Source organism: Cyrtonyx montezumae, unplaced genomic scaffold (genome assembly GCF_038088225.1).
Source record: "Cyrtonyx montezumae isolate F1298 unplaced genomic scaffold, pur_monq_1.0 scaffold_0, whole genome shotgun sequence".
In the NCBI taxonomy this organism is placed as follows: Eukaryota; Metazoa; Chordata; class Aves; order Galliformes; family Odontophoridae; genus Cyrtonyx; species Cyrtonyx montezumae.
In genome coordinates this window covers 16,630,260-16,654,070 of record NW_027071824.1, presented here as the reverse complement: position 1 = coordinate 16,654,070, position 23,811 = coordinate 16,630,260, and the positions used below count along the sequence as shown (strand labels likewise).

Here is a 23,811-nt window from a genome sequence, read left to right as displayed (position 1 = left end):
CCCGCGTGCGCCCTGCACTTCCTTAATGGGAAAAGAGGAGCGGCACGGGGCTGAGGGATGAGCTGGGCGTGGGCCAGCGCGCTGCCGCAGCGCACAGCCCGGCAGGTGCCGGTTCGTTCCGGAGCTGCTGGGGGGAAACCGGCGGAGCGTCCCCCTTCCCGCCCTTCTCCCCCCCCCCCATCCGGCCCACGTGTCCCAGGCGGCCCGCGATGGCCTGGGTCCGCTACGGCTGTGGCACCTGCTGACCCGCGGCACGTTGCGAGCGGTGCACGGCGGGGTGGGAGCCGTCCCAACTCCCCCCCCCCGCCCCGGCGCTGGGCTCCGCTGACGAATGCCGCTCGTCGTTCCTATGGCAGACGCCGCTTCCCCCCTGTAATCCGCGCCCGCACGCAGCCACCCTCCACCTGCTGAGCCGCCGGGAGCCGCGCCGAGCTGGCCGCTGCCAGAGCCCGGGGAGCGGCGGGGGGGGCCGCAGCAGGAGGGATCATCCCCGAGCCCGGAGGTAACGGCGTGGCGGAGGGGTGGGGGTGGGGAGCGGGGAGGGAGAGCCCCGCGGGGAGCCGCGCTGTGGCCGCAAGGTCACGGTGCCCCCGCAGCGAGCATTGCCCACCCCGCCGCGCTGCTCTGCGCGCTGACAAGGACGCCGCACCGGCACCAGGGCTGCCCCGCACCGCGCGTCCTTGGCGCGGGGCACCGCGCTACGACCTGGCGACCGCGGCGGGCGCTGCTGGCAGCCCCTGAACGGCCACGTAACCCCTCGGGGCTGCCCGACGGGTGCTCGGGCCCCGGCGTGCATCTGGCCGTGCTGGGGCAGTTTCTCGTGTGTCTTTGAGCACCGGACAGCCCTCCCTGTGCTACTCCGCCGCTGCACGACCTCCGCCTCGCTCGCCCCACGTCCTCGCAACCGCGTGCTGTCCCGTGACCCTTCTATTTGAGAGCTGACCGCCGAGCGCCCGCCCTCGGCCCTGGAGGCTCCCACTGCTCCGTCCTCCTCGAGTGTTGTCCCCGTGCCCTGGCGATGTGCGGCGTCTGGGGCTGCAGGCCCGCAGTTGGCAGTATCTGACACCGCGAGGGCTCAGCGGGAAGCTGCCCGTAGCTCCCCGGCTCCGCAAACGCGGTCGCCGCACCAGCGAAAGGCGAGCGAGGTTCTGGAGATGCCGGATCCCACAGGGACTTGGAAAAGGCAAAGAGCAGGCAGCGCCCTCAGCTCTACCTCGGGAGGAGGATCTCATGGGAAACCGACAGGGCTGCCGCGGGGGATGCGCTTGCCTTCTGTTCTGTCAAAAAGATCGCCCGGGGTCTGGGTCGTTAGTAGGTAGGGCAGGCTGTTTCCCTGGAGACTGCCTGCAAGTCCCGAGCAGCCGAGGACGGATGCGCCGGCTCAGCCCCCGCCGCTCCGCTCCCGGCTCCCAGCCCCGAGGCGCCGGGGACCTCCGGCCGCCGCCACCAGAGGGCAGCACCGCGCCGAGCTCCTCCGCGCGTTTGGTGCCGGCAGCGCCCCGTGTCCCCGTGCCCGCCGTGCGTGGGATGAGGAGCCGGACACTGGAGGGCTGCGGGACTCCCGGCTTAAGCATGGGCTGGGGGATGCTTTGGGGGCACGGTGAGCCTGGCACTCGGCGTCACTTGCCCAGGGAGAAGCAGGTGCTGCCGGTTTGAGGCATCCTTCTGGGGCACGCTGTGCTCTGCTCCGTGTATCTAAGCACCTGCGCATCAAATCCTGGTGGCATTTCCTTCTCCCAGCGCATCCCCTGCCCAGGGGCACGCTCTGCAGCGGGGCCATGGAGGTGGGGGGATAGCTGGTGGGGAGTGTAGGCTTTCCCCCCTTCCTTGGTGCTCAGTTTGCTCAGCGCCCAGCCATGGTTTTACCCTGTTTTTGATGTCCCATCACACTCTGCCGGTTGGCCCTGGGGCCCTATTATGGCCTGGGAATGCAGACGAGCTTGGCTGGCAGGAAGGGGAATAATGGGTGGCCTGTGTGCTGGAGCTGTGGGAAAGAGCCCTTCTGGACAACTCCCCAGGATATGTTTGGGAGCATTCAGCCACCGCTGATTTGCCCGGAGGGGAAAGCATGACAGGGCAGACTTCCTTCTCCAAACAGGATCCAGTCAGCCGTGCCAGGCGTTTACACAGCTGAATTCCTCCTCGGCAGCCAGCGGCTGTCAGGCTGGGCAAAGTCTGGGGCAGGCACTGCTAGGAGAGCTCCCGGGAGCTGTCTCTCTGCAGGTGGCTGCATGGTACGGTCCCTGTGATGCCATCCCTATGATCGCCATGGTACCGTCCCTCAGAACCCCATAGTGGATAAGCAGCACGGGATGCTGACACAGACACCAAGGGCTGGATGTGACATGGGTGCGTGTGATCACACTGCTGCCAAGGGCACTTAGGGCAGGAAGCATGGTGGCCTCACAGGACAGGGCACCGTGCTGGCCCTGGGGCTGCAGTTTCCCTTGGGGCGTCTCACAGGCGTTAGTTTGTGTAACCGGCAACCCACAACTGTGTGTTATCCCAGATTTCCCAAGGTCTCAGCCCAGCCCCTTGCAGGTGGAAGGTGCCTGCAGTGGGATAGAGGACGATGCTGCACCCGTGGTGCATAGGCTGCTGGGCTGTCATTCAGTAACCAGCTGCCCTGTGGCTCTGCTTAATAGCTGTCATTAGGCAGTAAATGCTTGTCAGAGGGAGCAAAGGGGCAGCAGAGCTGTAGAGGGGAGCAGGAGTGCGGAAAGGGAATAGGACTGGAGGAACTGCTATGGAAAGAGCCAGGTCCAGGAGGCAGCAGCAAGTGGCTTTGGCTGAGAGCCAGAATACCCCCCAGCAATGAAGGGGAGCACCAGCCCCATGTCCCTGCAGTGCTGCCCTGCCATGGGGGCACCCTGGGCCGCCTCTCGGGCAGATGGATGAGGCTGGAGCCCCACACATGCCCGGGCCCCTTGCTGAGCCAGCAGACAATGGGGTTTGTTTGTGCTTGCTGAGGTGGAAAGGCCCCCATGGCCCCATTTCAGCAACACAGCCTGCATGTCCCACAGGTCCAGTAGTGGGAGGATGCAGAGGGGCAGCCTAGCCCCCTGCCAGTGGTGATGGCACAGCCAGACACACAGGTGAGCATCACTCCGAAATGCAGGGCAGTGACAGGAGAGCCCTGTCCCTAAGGGACTGGTGAAGGAAGCCTGCACTGAGTTCAGCAGTGGGCTGGGGACCTCCAGAGCATGCAGGGCCGCTGCAGTCAGATGCATTATAACTGATCTCCAGTAGCCTATAGGGTTTTGCTCCATGTGACCGATTAACATGCTCCTTCACCTGACACAGCTCTGCTCCACTGCCCTGTCACACGTGTGTGGAACCGGATATGGCCACTAATCTGCTTCCACCCTGCTCCTGCTCTGCATGCTAATCCTGCTGCCTCTCTGCTCCGTGGGTACAGACTCATGAGTGGCTCCAGGCTCATGGAGTGCTGCCAGAGGGTTTGGCTTAGGACAGGAGCTGGCTGCTGCCATCCTTGCTGAGAAATGGGCAGAGCAAACCAGCTGTGTGTGCCTGGGGGGCCTGGAGGTGCCCCCGACATGCCTGCTGCATTTTATGGCCCTGCCTCCTGCAAGCAGGCAACACAGGTGGCTGGGGCTGCTCTCACTTCTGCAAAAGGCCCTTTGCAAGAGGAGTGCCCCAACAGCTCCATGCCCACAGCATCATCTGTGCACCCCAGAGTCAAAGCAGCCTGATATCCAGTTCCCACCAGGAGGCTGTGGCGCAGCCCTCTGTCAGGCACTGGATTTGGGATGGAAAGTGTGGGTGTGGGATGGGCACAGGATGGCATGCAGCTCCCCGCTCCCTGCCCACCCGCAGGCCGTGTCCTCGCGCTACCTCAGTTTCTTGTCTGTGGCAAATGAAGGGGAAAAGAGATCACATCCTGCAGGAGGAGGGGGTGGGTTAAGGAACGTATGGCTGCAGAGCGCCTGCAGAGCTCCGGGGGAATGCTCAGCGTGGGTGCCAAGTGGAAAAGCTCCTTGGGACGTGAAGTGCATACAAACAGTCACCAGCTCCTTCTAAAACTCACATCTTGCCTGAGAGGCACAGAGAATACTTCTCCAGCTCATGTGATGCATTACCACGGCCTGGAACAAAGCTCACGTTTTGCTTTCGCCTTCAAAAGCAGCTGTTTGTTTGCCTCCCTGCTTGGATTTGGTTGCTTTAGTGGAAGCAGGGAGTTGCTACAAAAAAAAAAAAAAAAAAGAAAAGGCAGCCTTTTGCAATGCTTGGCAGCAGGCATGTCTCAAAGGGGAGCTCTTCTTCTATTTATTCTCCTGTTGAAAACCAGTTGTGGGCACAGTGTGCAAACTGGGCTCCTGGTGACGGCGTTGGTCTGCTTGTGGTATGCAGCTGAGCTTTGGGAAGGGGCACTCCCCAGGATGAGCAGCACCAGAGCAATCCCGTGTTTTATAAAGGAGAGGCTCTGCTGCCTGCCTTCCCTCTGCTCACACGGCACAGCAATCAGGCAGCAGCAGCACTTTGTCAGCATGCCTCTCCATAGAGGGGGGAGTGCTGCGAGCCTGGCCCTGCTCAGCCTTGCTTTGTGCTCCATGGTGGTGCAGTGCAGTTGTGCTGGTGCTGGCTGCTGGGTGAGGCACCAGCTGTGCCTGGCTTAGAGCAGGAGTGCTTTCCGCAGCTGTTCTCCTCCTGGGAGCTGAGTTATTGTGCAAACTTGGCAACTCCAGAGTTGCTCGGCAGCAGTGATCAGCACAGGCACCGCACCCGGCTGGGATGGAGCAAGGCAGCAGGGCCCTGCAGCTGGCTGTGTGCTGGTCTGTGTGGGTTCATTCAGCACAGCCCTTGGTGGCATCCCCCAAGGCCACGTGCTAGGACAGCGCCGCGTGTGCTGATCTGGAGGCTGCAGCACCCCTTCAAGATGAGAAACGGGGTGGCAGCCTCATGTCCTGGGACATCCCTGAGCCCCAGGCTGGCTGGTAGTGGATGCTCTCCAGCAGCCCTGAGCCATACCCTGGGAATGTGGTGAGGGGCAGAGCGGGGAATGAGGCAACGTGATCCATCGTGTTGGCGATGGTAAGAGCTGTGCACACTGCTGCTGGCAGCTTGGGGTGAGGCAGCTGCTCCCACTGCTCTGCTCACAGAGATGTAATGGAAAATCGGGCTGAGAGGAGATGTGGTGCTTCTCCTCCTGGCAGCATCTGAGAACTTTGTCACCACCAGCTCCTGCAAGCCCTTGTTTGCAGGGCTATTCCCATAGCTTGTAGCTCAGATAGGAGTCTATAAGTGACACTAACTCCTTGTTGATGCTCAGATGTTTGCTTATGCTGCTGGGCTGCGAGCACGTGCTCTCAGCTGGAAGCATAGGGCCTGTGCCAGCAGGGTATGAAGGTGAATCCCACAGAGCCCACATGGCCCCATGGCCAGCAGTGCAGCAGATCCCAGGGCCGGAGGGGTAATGCTAGGCATCCCAAAGCAGTGCCACTGCAGCTTCTGCTTTGCTTTTTTTCCCCTTCTATCCATTCTGGGTATTCACGACGCTGGCTCGTGCTTGTGCCTTGACTCTGCTGGGGGAAGGCAGGGAGAGGGAGAGGGGAGCAGGGCTGTGCCTGCTGCTCGCCCTGAGCAACGCCTTCCCGAGCAGGGCTGTCGGGGAAGGCAGGCTGAGAAAGGCAGCCCCGGGCAGGGATCCGTCATTGCCTGCAATACACCACGGGAACTTAATTGCAGATGGGAGCTTTTAAATTTAATTTGGTCAGATACGGATCTCCCGGTGTGCGGCAGCCTCCTGCCCTGTCATCCAGCAGCCTGCTCCGTGTGTCTTTCAGAAACACAGAGCTGCAACACGTAGCCGACGTGGGCATCTGTGTCATTACTGCCTTCTGCTCCGGCTTTGAGGACTTCTGCTCCCGCAGACATTTTGCAGCTCTGGTTTAAAATGAAAGCGTGGTGTTTGGCTGCAGTTCCGCGTGGAGATGCGCGCTGCGGAGCATGGTGCTGGGAGCTTGTAGGGAATCCGCAGGAGAGCTTGGCGGCGTCTCATTTCCAATTTTAATTTCTAAGCCCAACTGACGGCTGCCCGCGGGGAATGTTCTGTTTGTTAATGCAGAAAACATCGGGAGGGAGCTCCCAGGCTGCGCGGTGCGGCGGGAGATGGAGCAGCAGTGCCCTGAAACACCGCTCAGATAAAGAACGCCTGAGACGCGTAAGCTCGCAGCCGTGGGACAAAGTACCCTCGGGGAGAATGTCCCTCGGCGCTTAAGCAAAACCGTACGCTCTACGCCGATGGCTCGCTACGGGCTGCGTACGGGCAGCTCGGGGAAACGGGCGCGGGGCGGCCGCTCGGTGCTCGGCGACGCAAAACCCGCCGGGCTCCGCCGCTCCCCGCGGCCGCCCCGTGCCTGGGGGTGTCCCGCGGGCCGCCCGGGGGCGGTGCGAAGGGGCAGGGCCGGCGGGCGGGCGGGCCCATAGGGGGAGCCGGGGGCGGGCGGTGTGGAGAAGCGGCGCGGCGCGGCCGTGCGGCGGCACTGAGCTGGGAGCTGCAGGTGGGTGCCGGGCCGGGCCGTGCCCGCGCGTCCGTGTCCCGGGACTGGGGGAGCTCCGGCGGGCGCGGGGACCGCGTGGCGCCGGCGGCGGCTTTCGGCCCCGCCCGCAGCACGCGGGGCGCGGAAGGCGGCAAAACGGAGAGCAGACCGCCTAGAGCGGACGGAGGGCTGGAGCGGCGGGGACTCGGCTCGGAGGGGCTGGGGGAGACGGACGGACGGACGGACGGGGCTAGAGCCCTCGAGGGATGCTCGGCGCTTTGGTCGCCGCGTGGGACGCGGGGCTTAATCTCTCGCGCGGGAACGCAGAGTTCCCTTCCGTAGTTGGCGGAGCGAAGCGGGGAGCGCGCCGGCGCGCACTGTCGGGGCGCCCCGCGTGCTGCGGGCGGGCCGGGCACCGGGCGCGGCTGGGTGAGCTGCGGAGCTCCGAGCTCCGCCGGGGCTGTGCCCGTCCGCTCTCGGGGGGATGCCCCGATCCGCGGGAAGGCGCGTCCGGGCTCACGTGCCGCCGGGCCACACGTGCTCCCTTCACTTTCCCCCCCCACCCCCGCTCAACCCGGCGCGGCAGCTTCTCGCGTGGAGCTCCGAGCGGGACTGCCCAGGTGTGGAGCGAAGCGATGCCCGCGGGCGGTGCCGACAAGGGTGTCTTTCTGTTCCTCGGCGAATCGGCTGCGTCCAGGAGCACAGAGAGCCCCGTGTGCGCGCTGCCGTGCTGTCCACACCTCTGCAGTTAACTCTCCGGTTTTGGAGACGCGGTGCTGTGGGAGGAGGCGGGGGCTGAGCCCAAGGACTGTGGGATCTCACACAAGCGAGCCTGTATCCCTGGGCCCTGCGCGTTCCCAGGGCTGGGGGCAGCAGGAGGGGTTCGTGCAGCTGTTGACCGCAGCTGGATGCGCTTCCTCGCTGCTGTGAAGCAGGAAGCAGCTGCGATGCCCCACAGTTGCCTGTGGCGAGAGGACACAATTGAGGGGACTTATGTGGGGGACTTCTGTGGATGCCGGCACGGGAAATCCCACTGCCCTGCGGCAGTGCATCCCAGCCTGACGGCACTGTTTCCGCTCCCAGCCCCTGCGGGCTGCATGCCTTCCTCGTGCTCCTTTGGATCTGCTTCAGTCTGCAGAGCATGATGGCACAGTGTGCTTTTCTCTCCGGTCTGAGAGTTCTCTGGTATGGCAGCAATACACACACAACACCTGCACCCTCCTGAGCTCTGCTCTGTCATCACCTTTTGCTCTCAGGTTGGCTTGCACTCAGCTTGCTCAGAACAAGGGCTGTGCCGGGCACAAGAGTGAGGAAGAAGGGGATGAAACTTACTGCATCCTGGCCCAGCCCATGGACCTGGCTCATGGTAGAAGGGCACTTCCATCCTTCAGTTTTCCCACCCCACACTGAATGATTAACTGCTGGCATTGTTTTCCCCATCGTGGCATCCTTGCTATCATTATCTCAGGGTGAGATGTTATTAATGAGCCTCCTCCTCTTTGAAGCCGAGCTGTAGGCATTGTTCCTGCCCTGCTGTGACCTTGTTGTGGGCTGGGGGGAAACCAGGGTGCAGAGTGCAGGGCACCTGATTGCCCATGCCCGCAGCCCTCACTGCCCTGTTCTGCTTGGTTCCTGAGCTGAGACAGGGCTCACAGTGGCCATGCAGTGATGGGGCACTGGGAGCAGCCACCTCCCCTGGCCGGGTGGCATAGCCCTGATTGGGGCCTCTGAGGCTGGCAAGTACCCACTGATGCTTTTCTGGGATGAACACTCACCTCAGTTGTTTCTCATCCAGCATAACAGCCAAGCGTTTGGGAATTGTTAGGGGAATCTGCAAAGCCCACTCTTAACTGTTGTCGGAGCACTATTTGCTTGCTTTTGTTGCTGATTCAATCTGACCCCGAAGTGCAAACTGCACTGACCTCTGCACATCTTCCTGAGCACCCCTGGCACCAAGCTCTTCCTGCTGACACCTATCAGCCTGTTGCTGGCCCTGCTGCTGCTGTGCAAGGCAGGAAGCAGCCACTAGCTCCATGGTGAGCGAGCAATCTCACTGCCTGCTGGGTCACGGCAAAGCAGCCAGCAGGAAGCAGGGCTGATTGCTGCAGTTTTGCCTTCTTCCCATCAGTGCCACTGGGATTTGTTGTAGTGCATTTCCTTTAGGTTTTGCCTGATGGGAAAGCACCTTGCTGTGAAGTTTCCAGTGCCTGTATTGACAGCTGGAAATGCACTCAGCAAGCAGCCCGTGGGGCCTCGAAGATAGGCACATGGCAAGGAGCAGGGCAGTGGGTGCAGATGGATCGAGGCAGAGGTGGTATGCAGTGCTCAATTTGGTGGGGCTGTGTTGCTCTGCAAACTTCCACTGCATGAATGCAGTGAGGGCTTTGAGGTGTGCAGCTTGCTATGAGAGATTTTCTGGGGAAGCCCTGGGGAGCCTTCCTGGGGGAAGGGGTGGGTGACCGCAGCTGGGAGCTCAGGGTTGTGGGAGCAGAGTGCTGTGCTGTGTGGTCTCAGACAGTCAGGCCCTGCAGGTGTTGTGCGGCGGTTGTAGATGTCGTGTTGGTTGGTTCCTTGCGCCATCCTTCCGAGAAGGGCTGTGTTACCCACAGCTGTGGGAGGCCATTCTCCAGTTGCAGCTCAGACAAGCTATTATGAAGCAATTCACCATCCCCTGCAGCTCCTTCTTCCCACCTTCACACACCCTTGTGGGCCTTCCCAGGAGCAGATCTCATAGATGCCCTCACCCCTCCCTGCTCCCCACATTAATCCTGAGGAGGCTCAGAGGCAGGCACAGCCCTGTGAGCCAATAATGTATTTTTCACTGTGCGCCATTCCTAGATGAGCAGCAGCATCAGGGCTGGCTCCCAGCCCCGCTGCCACAGGCTGGGCATGCTGCCCCAAGGATCCTCGTGGTGCAGCCAGGCTGTGGTGTGTTGGGCGGTGGCTGCCTGCAGGGATGTGGCGGTGACCAGAGGGACTGTGCCCTGCCCGTCCCTGTCTTGTGGCTGTGTTTGTTCCTGCTGCTTGTGGGAGAGAGCCTGAGGTGCTGTTTTTCTGGGATTTGAGCAGAGGTGGGAGGGAACTGCCGTCACCCTGCCCTGTCCCACTGGCATAAAGGCTTTCCTGTCCCACCAACACTGGGAGTAGGAGGTTTATTCTCTGACTTATTTCCTCCAAAGGATGTGTCCGCCTTGAGCCAGGGATGCTCAGTCTGCGCATTGTGCTCACTCTCGTGGGGGTGTGCCACCGCCGTGTCCCCCTCCATCGCAAAATGGCCACGGTGAGCAGCAGAGGGTGGCTCAGGGCGTGTGAGGCATTGTGGCCCTGTGAGGCCTAGTTGGCAGCAGCATTGCGTGGGCTGCAGCAGCTGCCCAAACCTGCTTTCCTGCCTGGCATCCCATTTCCAGCAGGGCTGCAGGCATTGGGTGCCGAATGCAGCAGTCAGCCAGGGCACCCAAAATAGCATGTGTATTTCTGTCCTGTGGCAAGGAAGGGAGCCTCTCCCCTGCCTGTCCCAGTGCCCTGCAGGCTGCCCTAGGCCAGGTGGCCTCCTGAATCCTGCTCATGGTCTTACTGGTGGATATGGCCCTGCAGCCCTCAGAGCAGGAGCTGTGTGGAGATGTGCGCCTCACCCTCCTCATTCTCCAACCCTGGGGCTCTCTCCTGACCCAGCCTGTCTGGGTTTTGTGCCTTTCATTCACCCTTATCTCCAGACCCGTCTATCCATGGGTGTTTGCCTCAGCCCTGTTGCCATGATGAGGAGGCTGCAACGGGGCAGCTCTGCCCTCCTTGGTGGCTGTCCTGGTGGCAGTGGCCTGTGTCACTGCTATGGTAAGCGTGGCAAGGAGGACTCACTCCCACCCTCTGCTCCCAGCTGATTTTTACATTAATGGTGTCCTGCCCTTCACCCCAGGGGTCCCACTGGGTTTTCTTGATTGGGGAGCGGAAACCCAGCTTCCTCCCATTGTGCCTCTTCCTGCTGTGGCCCCAGGATGACCCCTTTGCCCCAATATCCCCCCAGAGCCTGTGGGGCTACTGGCTGTAGAAGAGACAGGAGATGATGTGGGGGTGCACATTGGGACCACCTCTTCTTAGTGTTGTGGTTGTGTGGCAGGAGCTCTGTAGGGCCTTTGCCTCCATTTCCCCTTCCCTTCCCACCCAGGCAGTCCTTCTGGGCACTGAGCACTGCCTGGGAACCCCAGAGATGGTTCCCCATAGCTTCTGCTCTTTCTTTGTTGGCTTCCGCAGATGCACTGATTGGAGCCCTGAGCAAATTCCTCTCTCCACCCTGGGGAGAAAGTGGCTTTATTCGTCTCATTTTCCAACCCAACGCTGGAAAACCATGACCTCTTCCCAAACTTTCCACGAGGCATGCTGGTGTTGTGCTATGGAGTGAGTGGCCTTCTCCATGAGATGCTGTTGTGCCCCAGGGAAGACAGCGTGGGGGTGCACATTGGGAAACCAGTGCTGCTGTCAGCTTTTTGCCTCTGCCTTCCCTCTGTGTCTCCCCACGAGCAGGGCTGCAGAAAGCCTTCAGGGCTTCTTGGCCCCGTCCTGGTGTGAGGGGGTGCTACCTGGAAGCTGTCTAGACGGGATCTACCAGTCCCTGCCTGTAGATGTGCTCCTGAGAGTGGCTTATCTCTGCCCCTCCGACACTGGCTATATCTGGGAGCTCCCTTTCCGTGCGCAGAAGTGACGTGGCTTCCCTGCCCCCCCAGGACTGTTATCTCCATTCCCATCTCCAGAGTGCTGCCCTTGGAGCCATCGCCCGCTCAGAGCTTGGTGGGGTTTTACCAAAGTCCCAGAGTGAGCAGGACCTGGGGTGAGGCCCGCCCTGCCTTCTTGGTAAGCAGCATTAAAGCACCCATCCTGGGCTATGGGGGGATGGTTGCTGACCCAGATTTGGGGAGCAGCTCTTGCTGGGATGCTGAGCAGCAGCACCCACCTCTGCTGTGGGGTTGCTTGGGTGCCGGAGGGATTCACTGGCTGACGAACAGGCATTGGGGTGTGCTGAAGGATCAGATGTGTGCTCTCTGGCAGGACTGCACTGCTGGGGCCTCCCTTCTGCTGCTTGCCTCGTGTTGCTCTATGTCTTCAGCCAGCTCTGTGGCAGGGCTGGAAACCCTCATGGCATCCAGAGCAGGGAGGTGGGGACCCCGTGGCCTCGGGGAGCTGCAGCTGGGAGGAGGAATTTACGGGCAGCAGTGACCATGCATGCTGTCACCAAGGTGCTGTTGATGGCAGGTGAGCGACCTGACGCCAGGCATGTCACAGGGGTGTAATTGCCACGCTGAAGACAAAGCGTGCTTTGCCTGTCAAATTAGACACGTAAAAAGAGGGTGTGAGAGGATCCCTCCTTTCCGCCTTGATTTACGCACATGCCTGGGTGGCTGTACCTGCCAGAGGCCCCTGGGAGCTGCTTGGGGCTCCCTGAGCCTCCTTGATAAGGGGACTGCAGACAGCTGCTGCGTGTGGCTCAAAACATACCGTGGGGCTGGATGCCCCCCCGCCTCCACACAGCACCCGGCAGCCGAGATAACAGCCCCATGTGCTGGCAGTGGGGACGTCCAACCTATCTCCTGCTCGATGGGGAGGCTGGAGGGATCCTGGGATGCAGGCCCAGAGAGTGCAGCCTTCCCTTTTCCCAGCTGGTGGGAGGAGGCAGGGTGAAGGGGGCTCCTGGCTGGCAGTGTCCGCAGCTGGGATGCTTCCCTGGGAGGTGCTGAGGGGTAAACACCATGCACCTTGGTGTGGCTGCAGAAGTACTTTGTGATGCAAAGAGGAACGGGAGGGGGAGAATATGACGCTGGTTTCTAAGAAGGACTGGTGGGAACTTCTTGGAAAAATGGGCTGGTAATGCTGTTAGTGCTGCCTGCATGCAGCAGCCCAGCAAGCCCCTGGGCATGTGCTGGGGCCCGGGTCTCCTGCAAAGCCACATGGCTTTGCAAAATGCATTTGGGTCTTTCAGCCCAGGTTTTAGGGAGGGAAGGTCTTTGCATGGCTTGAACATTGGTGAAAAACAGGAAACAGGGCGTAGGAGTAAGCGGTCAGTTTCTGCGGTGGAAGGAGATCGCTGCGTTCAGTCCCATGCTTTTTCAGCAGTCATGAGTGACCTGGAAAAGGGAATGAGCAATGAGCTGACAGAGTTTGCCTGATGCTATCGAATTACTCAGGTTCATGGGGACAAATGCCAGCTACAAAGAGCACAGAGGAGCATTACAACAGCGGGCAGCAAGAAGATGAAATTCAGTTTAGATAAATATCGAATGATACACAAGGGGAAATAATCATCCCAAATCTGCAAACAAGATTACGCCCTGAGCTGGCTACTTGCAGCAAGACCTGGGGTTATTTCGGATAGCTCAGTGGGCAGCCAGGGTCATAAAAACGCACTGACTCCCTGAAAAAGAGCCTCTGTCACTCCTTGTGAATGACAAAGCACAAAGAAAGTAGGAGAGCCTCACACTGTTGCCCCAGTCTACTGCTCCTGTTGTGGCCCCACCATCTCCAGAAGGGTCTGGGAGAGTGGGAAAAGATTTGGAGAAAAGCAGCAAGGAGGATCAAAGGCACAGAGCTGTCTCCCTATGACTAAGTGAGTTAGAATTTTTCTGTTTGGAAAACATGATGTAGGGTGGCTGGGATCCGTGCCTGGAGAGTCATGGCTGGCATGGAGAAGGGGTCGATGCATATCCAGTCTGAATCCAAGAGCAGGAGCTAGCGGTGCTGTGCCACGGGGCAGTTTCGTGCTGCAGGGCTCCCAAGTTGCAGAGGAGGTAGAAAAGCTCACAAAGTGAAGCCTGCTGTGAGGTTATAAAACAGAACAAGCTGAGGGGCAGAACTGCTTGGAGATAGGAGAGCAGTTAGGGAGTTGCTATCCATGTCTGTGCCACGCACATACTTAGTGGGCGCTGGCTTTAGCCCTCTGTTGGACTTTGTTTTGCTGCAGGGCATGGCCCCCACTTTGACTCGGTCCCGGCACCTCAGTGAGACATGCAGCCCCGCCTCTTGGGAAAGGCAGCAGGCTGCTCGAAGCCGGGGGTGGAGGCATGTGGGAGGGTGACTGCAAATGAAGGAACCAGACTGGCGTGGCCAGAGCATGGAAGGGGAGTCTGGGTGTTACTGTAAATTGGTCGGTGAGGAAACCCTAAGACTCAAGGTGGGGTGTTAGAAAGCAGGCGTTTGTTATTCTCAGCACTGGGTGTATGAGGGGATCTGGCTGGAGGTGGAATCTCGAAGCTGAGTACCAAGCACCAGGGTTTCATGTGACTTGCACATGTGTGTCAGGCCTGCTCCCTGCCTGGAATGGGATGTGAGCTGTAAGGGGAGGCATGTGGCTCTCCCCCATCGTAGTGGCACTAATAGGAAGTGCTGACCACATCCCTACAAAGCTATCTGGCACGAGCAGTGGCAGGACGGTGCTGAGGTGCTTGCAGCTTGCCTGCCAGTAGCCCCTTCACTAGGGATGGCAGAGGTGACAGAAGGGGCTTTGCTTCAATGACTTGGAGGAGACCCTCCGCCATAGGAAGCCAGACATGCTCTCTGCTTCCTGTCAGCCAGGAGAAGGCCAGTGTGCGAGAAGGGAAATCTCCAGTGCTGGGTGACAAACCAATGAACCGCTGCCTGCAGGCGTGGCTGTCCTGCAGTGCCAGTTTTTCTGCAGAGGTTGGGCGTTTTGTGCCATGGCTGTCCCTGATGTGGGCTCTCCGGCGTTGGCCCAACAATAGGTGTCACCCAGTGTGTGTGCCTGAGCCTTTGTGCTGAGTAAACGGCCAATTACAATTGGGCTCTCCATTGTTTGAATGTGGTCAGAGGGGACAGCTGTTGTTTGCTTAGCCTTTCCTATTATCTCGCTCCTTCCGCTCAGGGATTTGCTTTAGTAGTTGGGTAGGGATAGTGATAGGAGGATGGTTGGACTAGATGATCTTGTAGGTCCTTTCCAACCTTATGAACCTATGAACCAAACATCACTTCCAAGGAGGCGGGAGGAGCTGCTCTGTGCCCAGGAGTAAACGGATGTCCATGTGGGGAGGCCCTGAACCGCTCCTCCTTTCCCACGCTCGCAGGGCAGGGTGGATGGCTGCGCGGTCCTTGGAGGTGCTGGCAGTGTATGGAGCACCATCCCATATCTGTTACCGTGTGGTTGATCTGGATTTGTGATTGCAGGGCTGCTCTCACCTGGTTGGAGCGTGGTTGCCACCTGTAGCTTGTGTTGGTTTGTCTGACCTTTTCTGTTTACTATAGTGTTTTTTGTAAGAGCTGGCAGCTGGACGTGTTTCCTGCCGTAATGAGCACTGACCCGCGTGCCCCTTGGCAGGGATTGTCTCTTTGTGGAAAAAATTAGAAGGCACTTAGCAAAGTGAGACAGAAAACAAACAAAGCTGGCAGGAGGCTGCGGCCGGGCACTGCCGCCAAGGAGGCTGGGCTGCTGCTGCAGGACGGAAGCAGGAGGCAGTGGGGAAGGCAGTGCCATGTAAGCACCTCTCAAACCCCACTGCTGTCCCACTGCCTGCTGCTCCAGTGCTGTCACATGCTGCGTGCTGCTGCCCGCCTGCCAGCCATGCTACCTGATACCTCTCCTCCACCTGCTCCTCTGCACATGCTGCCAGGGCCATGTGGCTCTGGCCCTTGTGACCTGATCACTCCCAAGAGCAGTGGGGCTGTGGAAGAGGGGGGATGCACTGCTTTCAAATTCACCATGCATAGGGTGGGATCGGCAGCTGGGGCTTGCCCCAGTACTGTCCTTTGTATGTATATCTGTGGCAGAGCTCCCTTCTCTGCTCCTTGGGTCATCACTGTGACCCCCAGGAAAGCTGGGGGGTGGTCTGGGAGCAGAGCTGGGGGCTTGTGTGGCTGAGTGCTGCAGAGTGGGCTGGGGCTCTCCACCTGTTTCTCAGGGACAAGTGGCCCCAGCGGTATTTCTTCCTATGGGGGTGGCAGTCACGCTGCAGGCCCTCTGCTAATCCAGTGGCAGGGAGTGTGCTGCCTCCTGCCTGCAGGAATGCTGTCAGGCTGCCAGGAGGGGATTTTCAGGAGGGGATTTTCCTGTGTATCCTCTGTAAGCGTGGGTAGCTCACAAGGGTGAATGGGAGCTGCCTTACCCTATGGGAAGGCAGGAAGCCGCATTTTGTCAGGCTGCCAGGACTGCGGGCAGGCTCCCCTGCCATGCACGACCTGCAGGACTGCACTACCCCTCACCACCTTTCTCAGAAAGGCAGTTGATGTGAAGGACATGAGCTGTGCATGGGCCCTGCGTTGCCTTTAATGCAGGCTGAGCCTTGCCAGAACTACAGATCCCAGCATGCTGCTTTCTGCCAGCCCCCACAGCCGCCCTACCTGGCAGGCAGGCTGCTGCTGGCAGGCAGAGATGCTGCAGCCCACAGCCGCGCAGGAGAGGAGGGAGGCTGGGCAGGCAGCTGGGGGGGGGCACGGCCGGCGGGGTGCCGGGGGTTGAGCACGTGGAGCCCTGCTGAAATCGCTGGAAGAAGTGGATGAATGCCCCATGCTGCACCGTTCTGAAGGGAAAACAACAAGGCAGGCCTGCGGCTTCTGCAGGGGGGCTGATTCTGCCCTGCCTGAGGGGTAGGGAGGGGGCCAAGGGATGAGGTCTGGCTCAGGGGCCTAGGGGCTGTGTCTGTAGGGTGGCCTCCTATGGGGAAGGTGGTGCTGAGTGGCAGCAGGGGCCAGGCCCAGAGCAAGGGGTGCTGAGAGGGGGGGAGCAGTGCTCGGGGTGCCCTTGGCTTTCCTAGGAAGGGCTGCTGGAGCCCTAGGGAAAGGGTAGGTGGAAAATAAGGGTTTATGTGGGTGTGACCTGAGAGACCACTGGATAAAACATGTCCTTTGTTCCTCTGTACCCCAAGGACATGTGGAGGGTGGGGGGGGTGGGGAAGGACACAGCTCGTTGCGCATATGCTTTGCTCACAGCCTGAGGATTGAGGGCAGAGCCATGGGCTTACAAATCCTTTAAGAGTCTGCAGTGGAGTGGCAGGTGGCTGGAGTGGAGCAGCACGGGCATGCCATGGAGGCACGTTTCCTTTTGGAAGGACAGGCTTGGCGTCCCCTGAGCAGCAGCGTAAAGCGCTGTGTCACAACCCCTCAGCTAAGGGCTCTGAGCCACAAGTCTCCCAAGCTGCTGAGCAATGCTCTTGCTGTTTCCTGACTCTTTAGTCCCGTGGAACCAACCTTGCCATCAGGTTAAAACCAGTGCTGCCCCTGCCTGGCCTCCCTCCCTCATAAAGCCTTCTGTTTGCTTTCCAGACAGAGAGCTACCACGAGACTTGCTGGGACCCGTGCTGACCCTCGCCACACAAGATGACAGCAAGAGATGGACCACAGGATAGGTAATGCCAGGCTGTGGGGTGGGCACAGGGGCATGTTCAGGATACTGGGAGATCTGGGATAATGTGGGGCTCAGCACCTTGGGGTTTGGGGCCCCAGGTCTCACTGCCAGCCCTATGGATGTGTGCTCTGTGGCTGGGCAGGGAACAGCTGGCTCCATCTTTGCCTGTGGAATCCATTCCCTTAGATGCTTTATCAGTTTTTCCAAAGCAAATGGGCTGTAAACAGTCCCCAGCATTGGGACATGGCCCCGCTGTTCCTGGCTGATGGGGCTCCCTCCCAGCTCTGGCAGGGGTCACTGCGTGGCTGGGTGCCACATGCAGGGAGCGTGTCCTCTGCCTTCACAGCTTCCTGGAAACCCTCCCTTGGCTACATTCACTGAGAAGAGCTCAGGCCAGATACAGGGTAACAAAATGTTTTGTGCTGTCCTTTATCAAGAGTCAGCTCTGCTTATTAAGAGCACTGGACCCACAGACAACACTGAATTGTGAATTTCATCCTCCCTTCTCTGCCTGGTGACTTTCTCTGTGGACTTGGAGACAGCCAAAAGTGACACCTGTCCCCTGCCCTGGCTGTCGTTCTGCTCCATACCTCTCTGCGCGTTTTGCAGGTACAAGGCTGTCTGGTTGATCTTCTTCATCCTCGGCCTGGGAACACTACTGCCATGGAATTTCTTCATGACTGCCAGGCAGGTGAGGGCTTGCCCTGACACTGATTATCCTTTGTCACCTCTGGGCACCAGGCAAGAGTCTTAAGTGTGGGTAATCTGGGTGGAACGCATGGCACTGAGGTGGCAGGGAGGGGTTCTGTGATGGGTGTGGGGCTGGAGAGGGGTTAAGAGTGACCTGTCTTGGGGAAAGCCTCGTGGCACCTCATCTCCACCTGGTTCCTTTACTTGCAGTATTTTATTGACCGTCTGGCAGACCCAAAGAACACAAGCTGCCTCTCGAACCAGACCAGTGTGGGCACTGCCTCAAACCTCTCCTACTTGCAGTCCATGTTTGACAACTTCATGACTCTCTGCTCCATGGTGCCCCTCCTCATCTTTACCTGCCTCAACTCCTTCATCCATCAGCGGTGAGCCCTACCTTATCCTTGTCCCTGCCAGTTCCCACATCCTGGCCCAACACTCTGCCAAACCATTCAAGTCCAGAGGCAAAACTCAGTCCTCCTGTGCTGTGGTTTGGCTGTGACTGCTGCAAGAGAATTTTGCAGACCTGTGTGTACTGGGCTTTCCTCAACCAGACCACCCTCTCTTGCAGGATTCCCCAGCAGATCCGCATCTCAGGCAGCCTGGTCGCCATTGGGCTGGTGTTCTTAATCACTGCAGTTATGGTGAAGGTCGCCATGGAACCTCTTCCCTTTTTTGTCTTCACCATGGTCAGCATCATCTTCATCAACTGTGAGTAAAGCTGTGGGGAAGAGCCCAAGGGAAAGAGGAGGTTGGGGTCCCTTCCTGGTCCTGCAGAGCCGGGGCACTGGCTCCCCACAGAGGTGCAGCCTGTCCTCACCTTTGGTTTCTCATCTCTGCTTATCTTACCCTTTGCAGCCTTTGGTGCTGTGTTGCAAGGCAGCCTCTTTGGACTGGCAGGGCTCCTGCCTGCCAGCTACACAGCTCCCATCATGAGTGGGCAGGGCTTGGCCGGCATCTTTGCTGCTCTGGCGATGATAATCAGTATCAGCAGTAAGTCATTCCTACCCTGCAGGTGACAGGGCACTGCTGTCAATGAGAGACAGTGGGGTCACACTGGACTCTCTTGGTGTGGGGGGTGACAGCAGGGCCTCACTCCTTTTGCCCTTCTTCATCCTTCTCCTTTTCCTCCTTGTCTCTTCTCTTCCTGTGCTCCCAGTTGGTGCTCAGCAACCAGAGAGCTACATTGGTTACTTCACCACTGCTTGTGTGGCAATCGTGCTGGCCATCTTCTCCTACTTCCTTCTACCTCGCATGGTAAGACTTTGTTTTTAGTGGGGAAGAATGTGAGGGCACGAGACCTTTGCACGTCCCAGCACAAGAATCTTGTCCCGATAGCACTCCAGCCTCAGTTTCTGTCAGCTTCCATCTCCTGGGTGACACTGGCCAAGTGTCCAAAGGAGTTCTCTGGTACTTCTCACCTCAGATACCTGTGGTATCCTTAAGATAATGTGGAAATGAGCCCCTGGATGAGCAGGAGAAGCATCAGTGTCAGAGACACAAGTGGAAGGAAAACTTGGCCCATCTTGCACTACATCCCATTATCAGCATGGTCTCTGGTGCCAGTTCCCTTGCAACCTTTCTTCACCCTTGACTGAGTTCTTTTTGTGCCTGCAGGATTTCTTCCGGTACTACTCCATGAAGGACAAGACAGAGTACCGTGTGTACAATGCAGAGCTGGAGACCAAGAGAGACCTGATTAAGAAAGGTGAGGGGCTGAGAGGAGAAAAAGAAAGAAAGAAGAGCTGAGAGGAAGAATGAAACAGGACTAAACTAGATCCCTGCTTGCAGGGTCTGTTATGCCATGTTTTTGTCTGTCCCTGCAGATGAACCCAATGGGATGGAGCAGAATAACTCAAAGGTCATCCCTGTTCACAGCCCCGATGAGAAGCCCTCAGTCGTCTCCATTTTTAAGAAGGTCTGTGAGTTGGAAGTAACCCCTGTGCTGCCCCTTGTGTCAGGATATGGACGCAGGTGCAGGAAGGCATGGGGAGAAGAGACCACCCCTGCACTGGTCTTTTGCCCTGTGTTTGGTACCAGCCTCTTTCTTTTATCTCCCTAGCTGTGGGTCATGGCTGTGTCTGTCTGCTTAGTCTTCACTGTCACCATTGGGGTCTTTCCTTCCATCACAGCTAAGGTGTCCACTAGCCTCGGAAAGGAAAACAAGTGGGGTAAGTGAGGTCAGGTGTGGGGTATGCTAGGAGGAGACTGGAAACAAGCTAAATGGGAGGTGGGAAAGTGGGGCTTGAAGTAGTAGTGGTGCCTGAGGGAAAGGGGAGACCATTGTGCATGAAGGCTTGGATGCAGAAACCAGTCTAGCTTGGAGACCATTCCAGCTGTTAGTGGGAAACTAGGAGGACCCTAGACCTGAAGGAGAGTCTCCATGCAATCAGCAGGTGGGCCCAGGGCACCCTGGGCTTTTCACTGATCTTTTTCTTCTCCTGCAGGTCTCTACTTCATCCCTGTCTCCTGCTTCCTGATATTTAATGTCTTTGACTGGACAGGACGGAGTCTTACTGCCCTCTTCACGTGGGTAAGATGGGGCCAAGGAGCACTCTCCATATCCATGCCTTTTGGCCATGGCTCTCACTGGGGCTGCCATCCACGGTTTGGAGGAGGAATTAGGGACAGAGCTGACTCCTGCTCTGACTTTAAGCCCTAAGCAGAGATTTAGAGGGTTAAGGAAAGGGTTAGAGCTGAAAGCCACAGCATTGCCCTGTTCTCCTCCCAGCCTTCTTTCAGCATGGCTTGGATGAAGCTGTCTCCTCTATTTCAGCCTCTGTAAACAAACCTTCACTCCAGCTATGCAAACAGCCAGGCAGGATGGCGGCAGTGAAAGAGGGTGAAAGACAGGGCAGCTTGAAATAAAACCTCTGGCCTCTGCACAGTACATAACTGCTTTAAAGAGCATTGTCCTGGCAGCACAGCAGAACCACACTATGCAGGTCATGGATCTATCCCTTCCCATGCACAGGTCCCTTGCTCTCATCTCCCTGTGCCTTGGGCTGAGTGATGGGAGTCATAACAGCAGTGTGTGAGGAAGGGGTCTGTCTGTGTCTCTTCCTGCCCCTTTGCCCACCCCCCAAGTGCCGTTTCCCCTGTATTGTTCAGGCTGTTTGTTTAGAGAAGCTCCTCACAGCAGCTTGCAATGCGGGGTCTGTCTGGCCCTTGCTGCGCTGGGCTGCCTTGCTGCCTAGAGCTGCTTCTCCCCTGGCCATGGCTGCTGGCTGCCCCCGGCCTTGGCTGCAAGCTGCCTTGACTGGTGTCCAGGCCACAGCCCCAGTGGTGCGATGAACCAGCAGGAGACATTTCCAAAACAGCACTGGGTGGAAAGTTTGACTGTTGGTGTGGTTTGTGCCTCATTTCCCTGGTTGGGGCCGTGCTCCCTGCTCTGCAAGAAAAACAGCCTGCAGCTCTCGCTGGTTTGCCTCAGACACAACAGTTGGCATCACCTTTGCCATCTGTTCATGAAGTGTCCCATGGCTATAACAGCTGAGAAGGGCTGCCAAGCTGGGGGCTTCTTCTGACCCCAGACCACAGGGCCCTATCATTGCTTCCTTGCTGAGGGGACTCAGGAGAGAGCCAGGCACATCTTGTACCAGGGACTGCCTTCATCCTCGCCGCATGGCAGCATGGTGACTCTTGCTTTGACCCAACTTTGCACATCCAAAAACTCTGTTAGGGTTTGGGGAGACCATAACTCAATCCATGCCTTTCCCAGCACTGTCCAAAACAGTCCGAACATAATCCCTTTCCCAGATTGCTGGATCTCGCCCCACTTGGCTAGGGGATGGCGTGGGAGGTTGGAGAGCTGTTTAAAGCCCAGTTCACAGGCCTTGGGGTGCCAGAGGGGATTTACCTCAGTTGGCCTTGGCCTGCACAGTGGTTTGCAGCAGGAAGAGGTTGCGTGTGTGTGCATAAGGCTGTCCTCACTCCCTGTTGTTTGCAGAAAGGGCTTAGCAGTTGATCCCAGACCCAGCTCTGTATTTTGGCTCTAGCACTGCTGGTCTCCAAGTCAGCTAAGGATGGGATTTTCAGAGCAGTGACCAGCTGTGGTGGGACTGGTGGCCCATCCATTTCCTCTGCACGCTGACCTCCTTACCACAAGTCCTGCACCCAGTCACAGCAGAGCAGCAACTGAGCAGGGGGTGCTTTCCAGGCTGACACAGCCTGAGAGAGGTAGGGAAAGAGCAAGTAGTATTGAATATTGAGCAAGTAGTATACTCCTCAATCTTTTTGTTCTGGGGAGGGAGTGTTTCCCACTCATAGTTATGCTAACAAATCTGAACTGTCCCTGTTGCCTCTCTTCTTGGAGGACAAAAACGCACTAACTGCATGTCCTCTGGGGAATGGCCAGGTACTGGATGAACATCTGGCTTGAGGAGAGAGTACTCTAAGCATCAAATAGTTGTTACTGATGCAGGCAGAGCCCTTTGGAGCTGCGTGCAGGAGGCTGCAAGAGCAGGACAGTGAGAGCCAGAGGATGGCAAGCAGGAGCTGTGGGTCTGGGAGCCATGCACAGAGGGGCTAAGGAGCTGCTCTGATCTGCCCCTTGCATCAATTGGTGATGCTGGAGTTTGTTGCAGCAGTCTCTCAGCAGCTTTGTCTTCTGCATCCCCTGCAGATGCAGTGCAGTAGGGACAGCCTCTTTGTAGCCCTTGCTGGCATGGCAGGGAATGGGGAATGCCCATTTCTCAGCTGTGCCCTGTGTTTCTCTCCTAGCCCGGGAAGGACAGCTGCCTCTTGCCGGTGATGGTGGTTTTACGTGTCATCTTCATCCCCCTTTTCATGCTGTGCAATGTGCAGCCCCGAAACCACCTGCCTGTCATATTCTCTCACGATGCCTGGTACATCATCTTCATGATCTTCTTCTCCATCTCCAGCGGCTACCTGGCCAGCCTGTGCATGTGCTTCGGGCCCAAGTGAGTAAGCTCTGGGGATGGAGGAAGAATTGGTTTTACCTGTGGCTGGCAGCCTGAGGCCGGCCCTGGCATCTGGGTGTGCTGCAGCACTTCAGCACAGGGGTCATGGAGGGGTGTCCTCGGTGGTGGAGCTTGAGTCAGCAGCCTGCCTGAAGCGTTTTGTCTTTTTGATGAGCCTATGATAATTGGAGGCAGGCTCTTGGAGTGAGGTGGGATTTCTTTTTGCCATTCTGCTGCAGAGGATTACTGATTCTGCCTCTGCTGGGGCCTCCTATTGCTCAGTTGAACTCCAACAAGGGTGTGGGCCATGTGTTGCTGAGGATGAGTCTGACACTTGTTTCTTTCCTAGGAAAGTACTTGCCCATGAAGCAGAGACAGCTGGAGCAGTCATGGCCTTTTTCCTGACGCTGGGCTTGGCCCTAGGAGCTGCCATCTCTTTCCTGTTCCAGATTCTCATCTAGCAGAGGCACCCAGAGGGTGCAGGGACACCGAGATGGCTCCGCATCCTCCTCTGAGGCCCTGGACACCTCAGTGCTGTGGGGTGGTAACACCTCACTCCTGCCCCTGCCATATCGCACTGCCATAGCAGATGTTCCATCCAGGGACAGTTCCACTCTCCCAGGGTTGGCGTGGCTCCTGCCATGCCCGGCTGCGTGATGCCTTCAGGCCTATGTGCCTTTTCCTTCCCCATTGCCATGTGTAAGACTCCCAGGACCTCACTGAGGTCCAGCTGCCTCCTGTGATGCGTAAGCCCCCTAGCTCAAGGCCGAAAGCCATTGCGAGCCTCCTCCTCTCCGCCAGGCAGAGCTGAAGGCTGTGCTATCCAGTGTTATTCCTCTCCTCTCCTCCTTAGGGTGCTTGGAAAGAATCCCCTCTGCATCTTCTCTCCTACGGAGGAGACTTGCAAGTGGGGAGAGCCCCAGCCGGCCTCGCCGGCCCCACGCTGCCATCAGCACACCCAGGGCTGCACTGTTTGAGGGACATAAGACACCCACGTCCCATCCACACCAAGATGCTTCTCCCCTTCCCCCCCCATCCGGATAACCGGTTGCTCATCCTGCCTTTGTTTGCAAGAGGACAGGACATCTCCCCGCCGCAGCCCTGCCCTCGGCTGCCCCCCGCCCTCTGTAAATGTTATCTGTACAGTTCGCCTTTTTCTATAAAAAGACTGAAACCCCGTGTCTGCGTCCATTGCTGCGGGGAGCGGGCCGTGCAGTCCGTGCGGGAGCGCCGCCTGCTGCCGCGGGGGGAGAACTGCACGGCCTCAACGGCCGCCCGCTCGCAGGGGCCGCCGCGAGCCCGACCGCCGCCGGGGGTCGCGTGGAACTCTCTGGAACGTCACGACCGCGCCGACGCTGTGCTC

At 58.5% G+C, this 23,811-nt stretch overlaps 1 protein-coding gene across 4 annotated transcripts; it reads left to right on the top strand.

Moving 5' to 3' along the window:
* Window positions 1-352: 352 nt before the first annotated feature.
* SLC29A1 (solute carrier family 29 member 1 (Augustine blood group)) lies at window positions 353-23,371 on the top strand. 4 transcript variants are annotated; one of them, XM_065755473.1, is made up of 13 exons: window positions 353-502; window positions 16,755-16,837; window positions 17,446-17,527; window positions 17,737-17,912; window positions 18,098-18,237; window positions 18,385-18,519; window positions 18,686-18,783; window positions 19,144-19,234; window positions 19,353-19,444; window positions 19,589-19,697; window positions 19,974-20,059; window positions 22,249-22,448; window positions 22,798-23,371. In XM_065755473.1, exons 2-13 carry the CDS (start codon window positions 16,809-16,811, stop codon window positions 22,907-22,909), a joined length of 1,350 nt encoding a protein of 449 aa, XP_065611545.1. In that variant the 5' UTR covers window positions 353-502; window positions 16,755-16,808; the 3' UTR covers window positions 22,910-23,371. The 4 variants fall into 4 exon arrangements, with proteins under 4 accessions (XP_065611545.1, XP_065611536.1, XP_065611527.1 ...); XM_065755464.1 differs by lacking the exon at window positions 353-502 and adding an exon at window positions 6,472-6,521; XM_065755455.1 differs by lacking the exon at window positions 353-502 and adding an exon at window positions 11,074-11,345.
* Window positions 23,372-23,811: the final 440 nt, after the last annotated feature.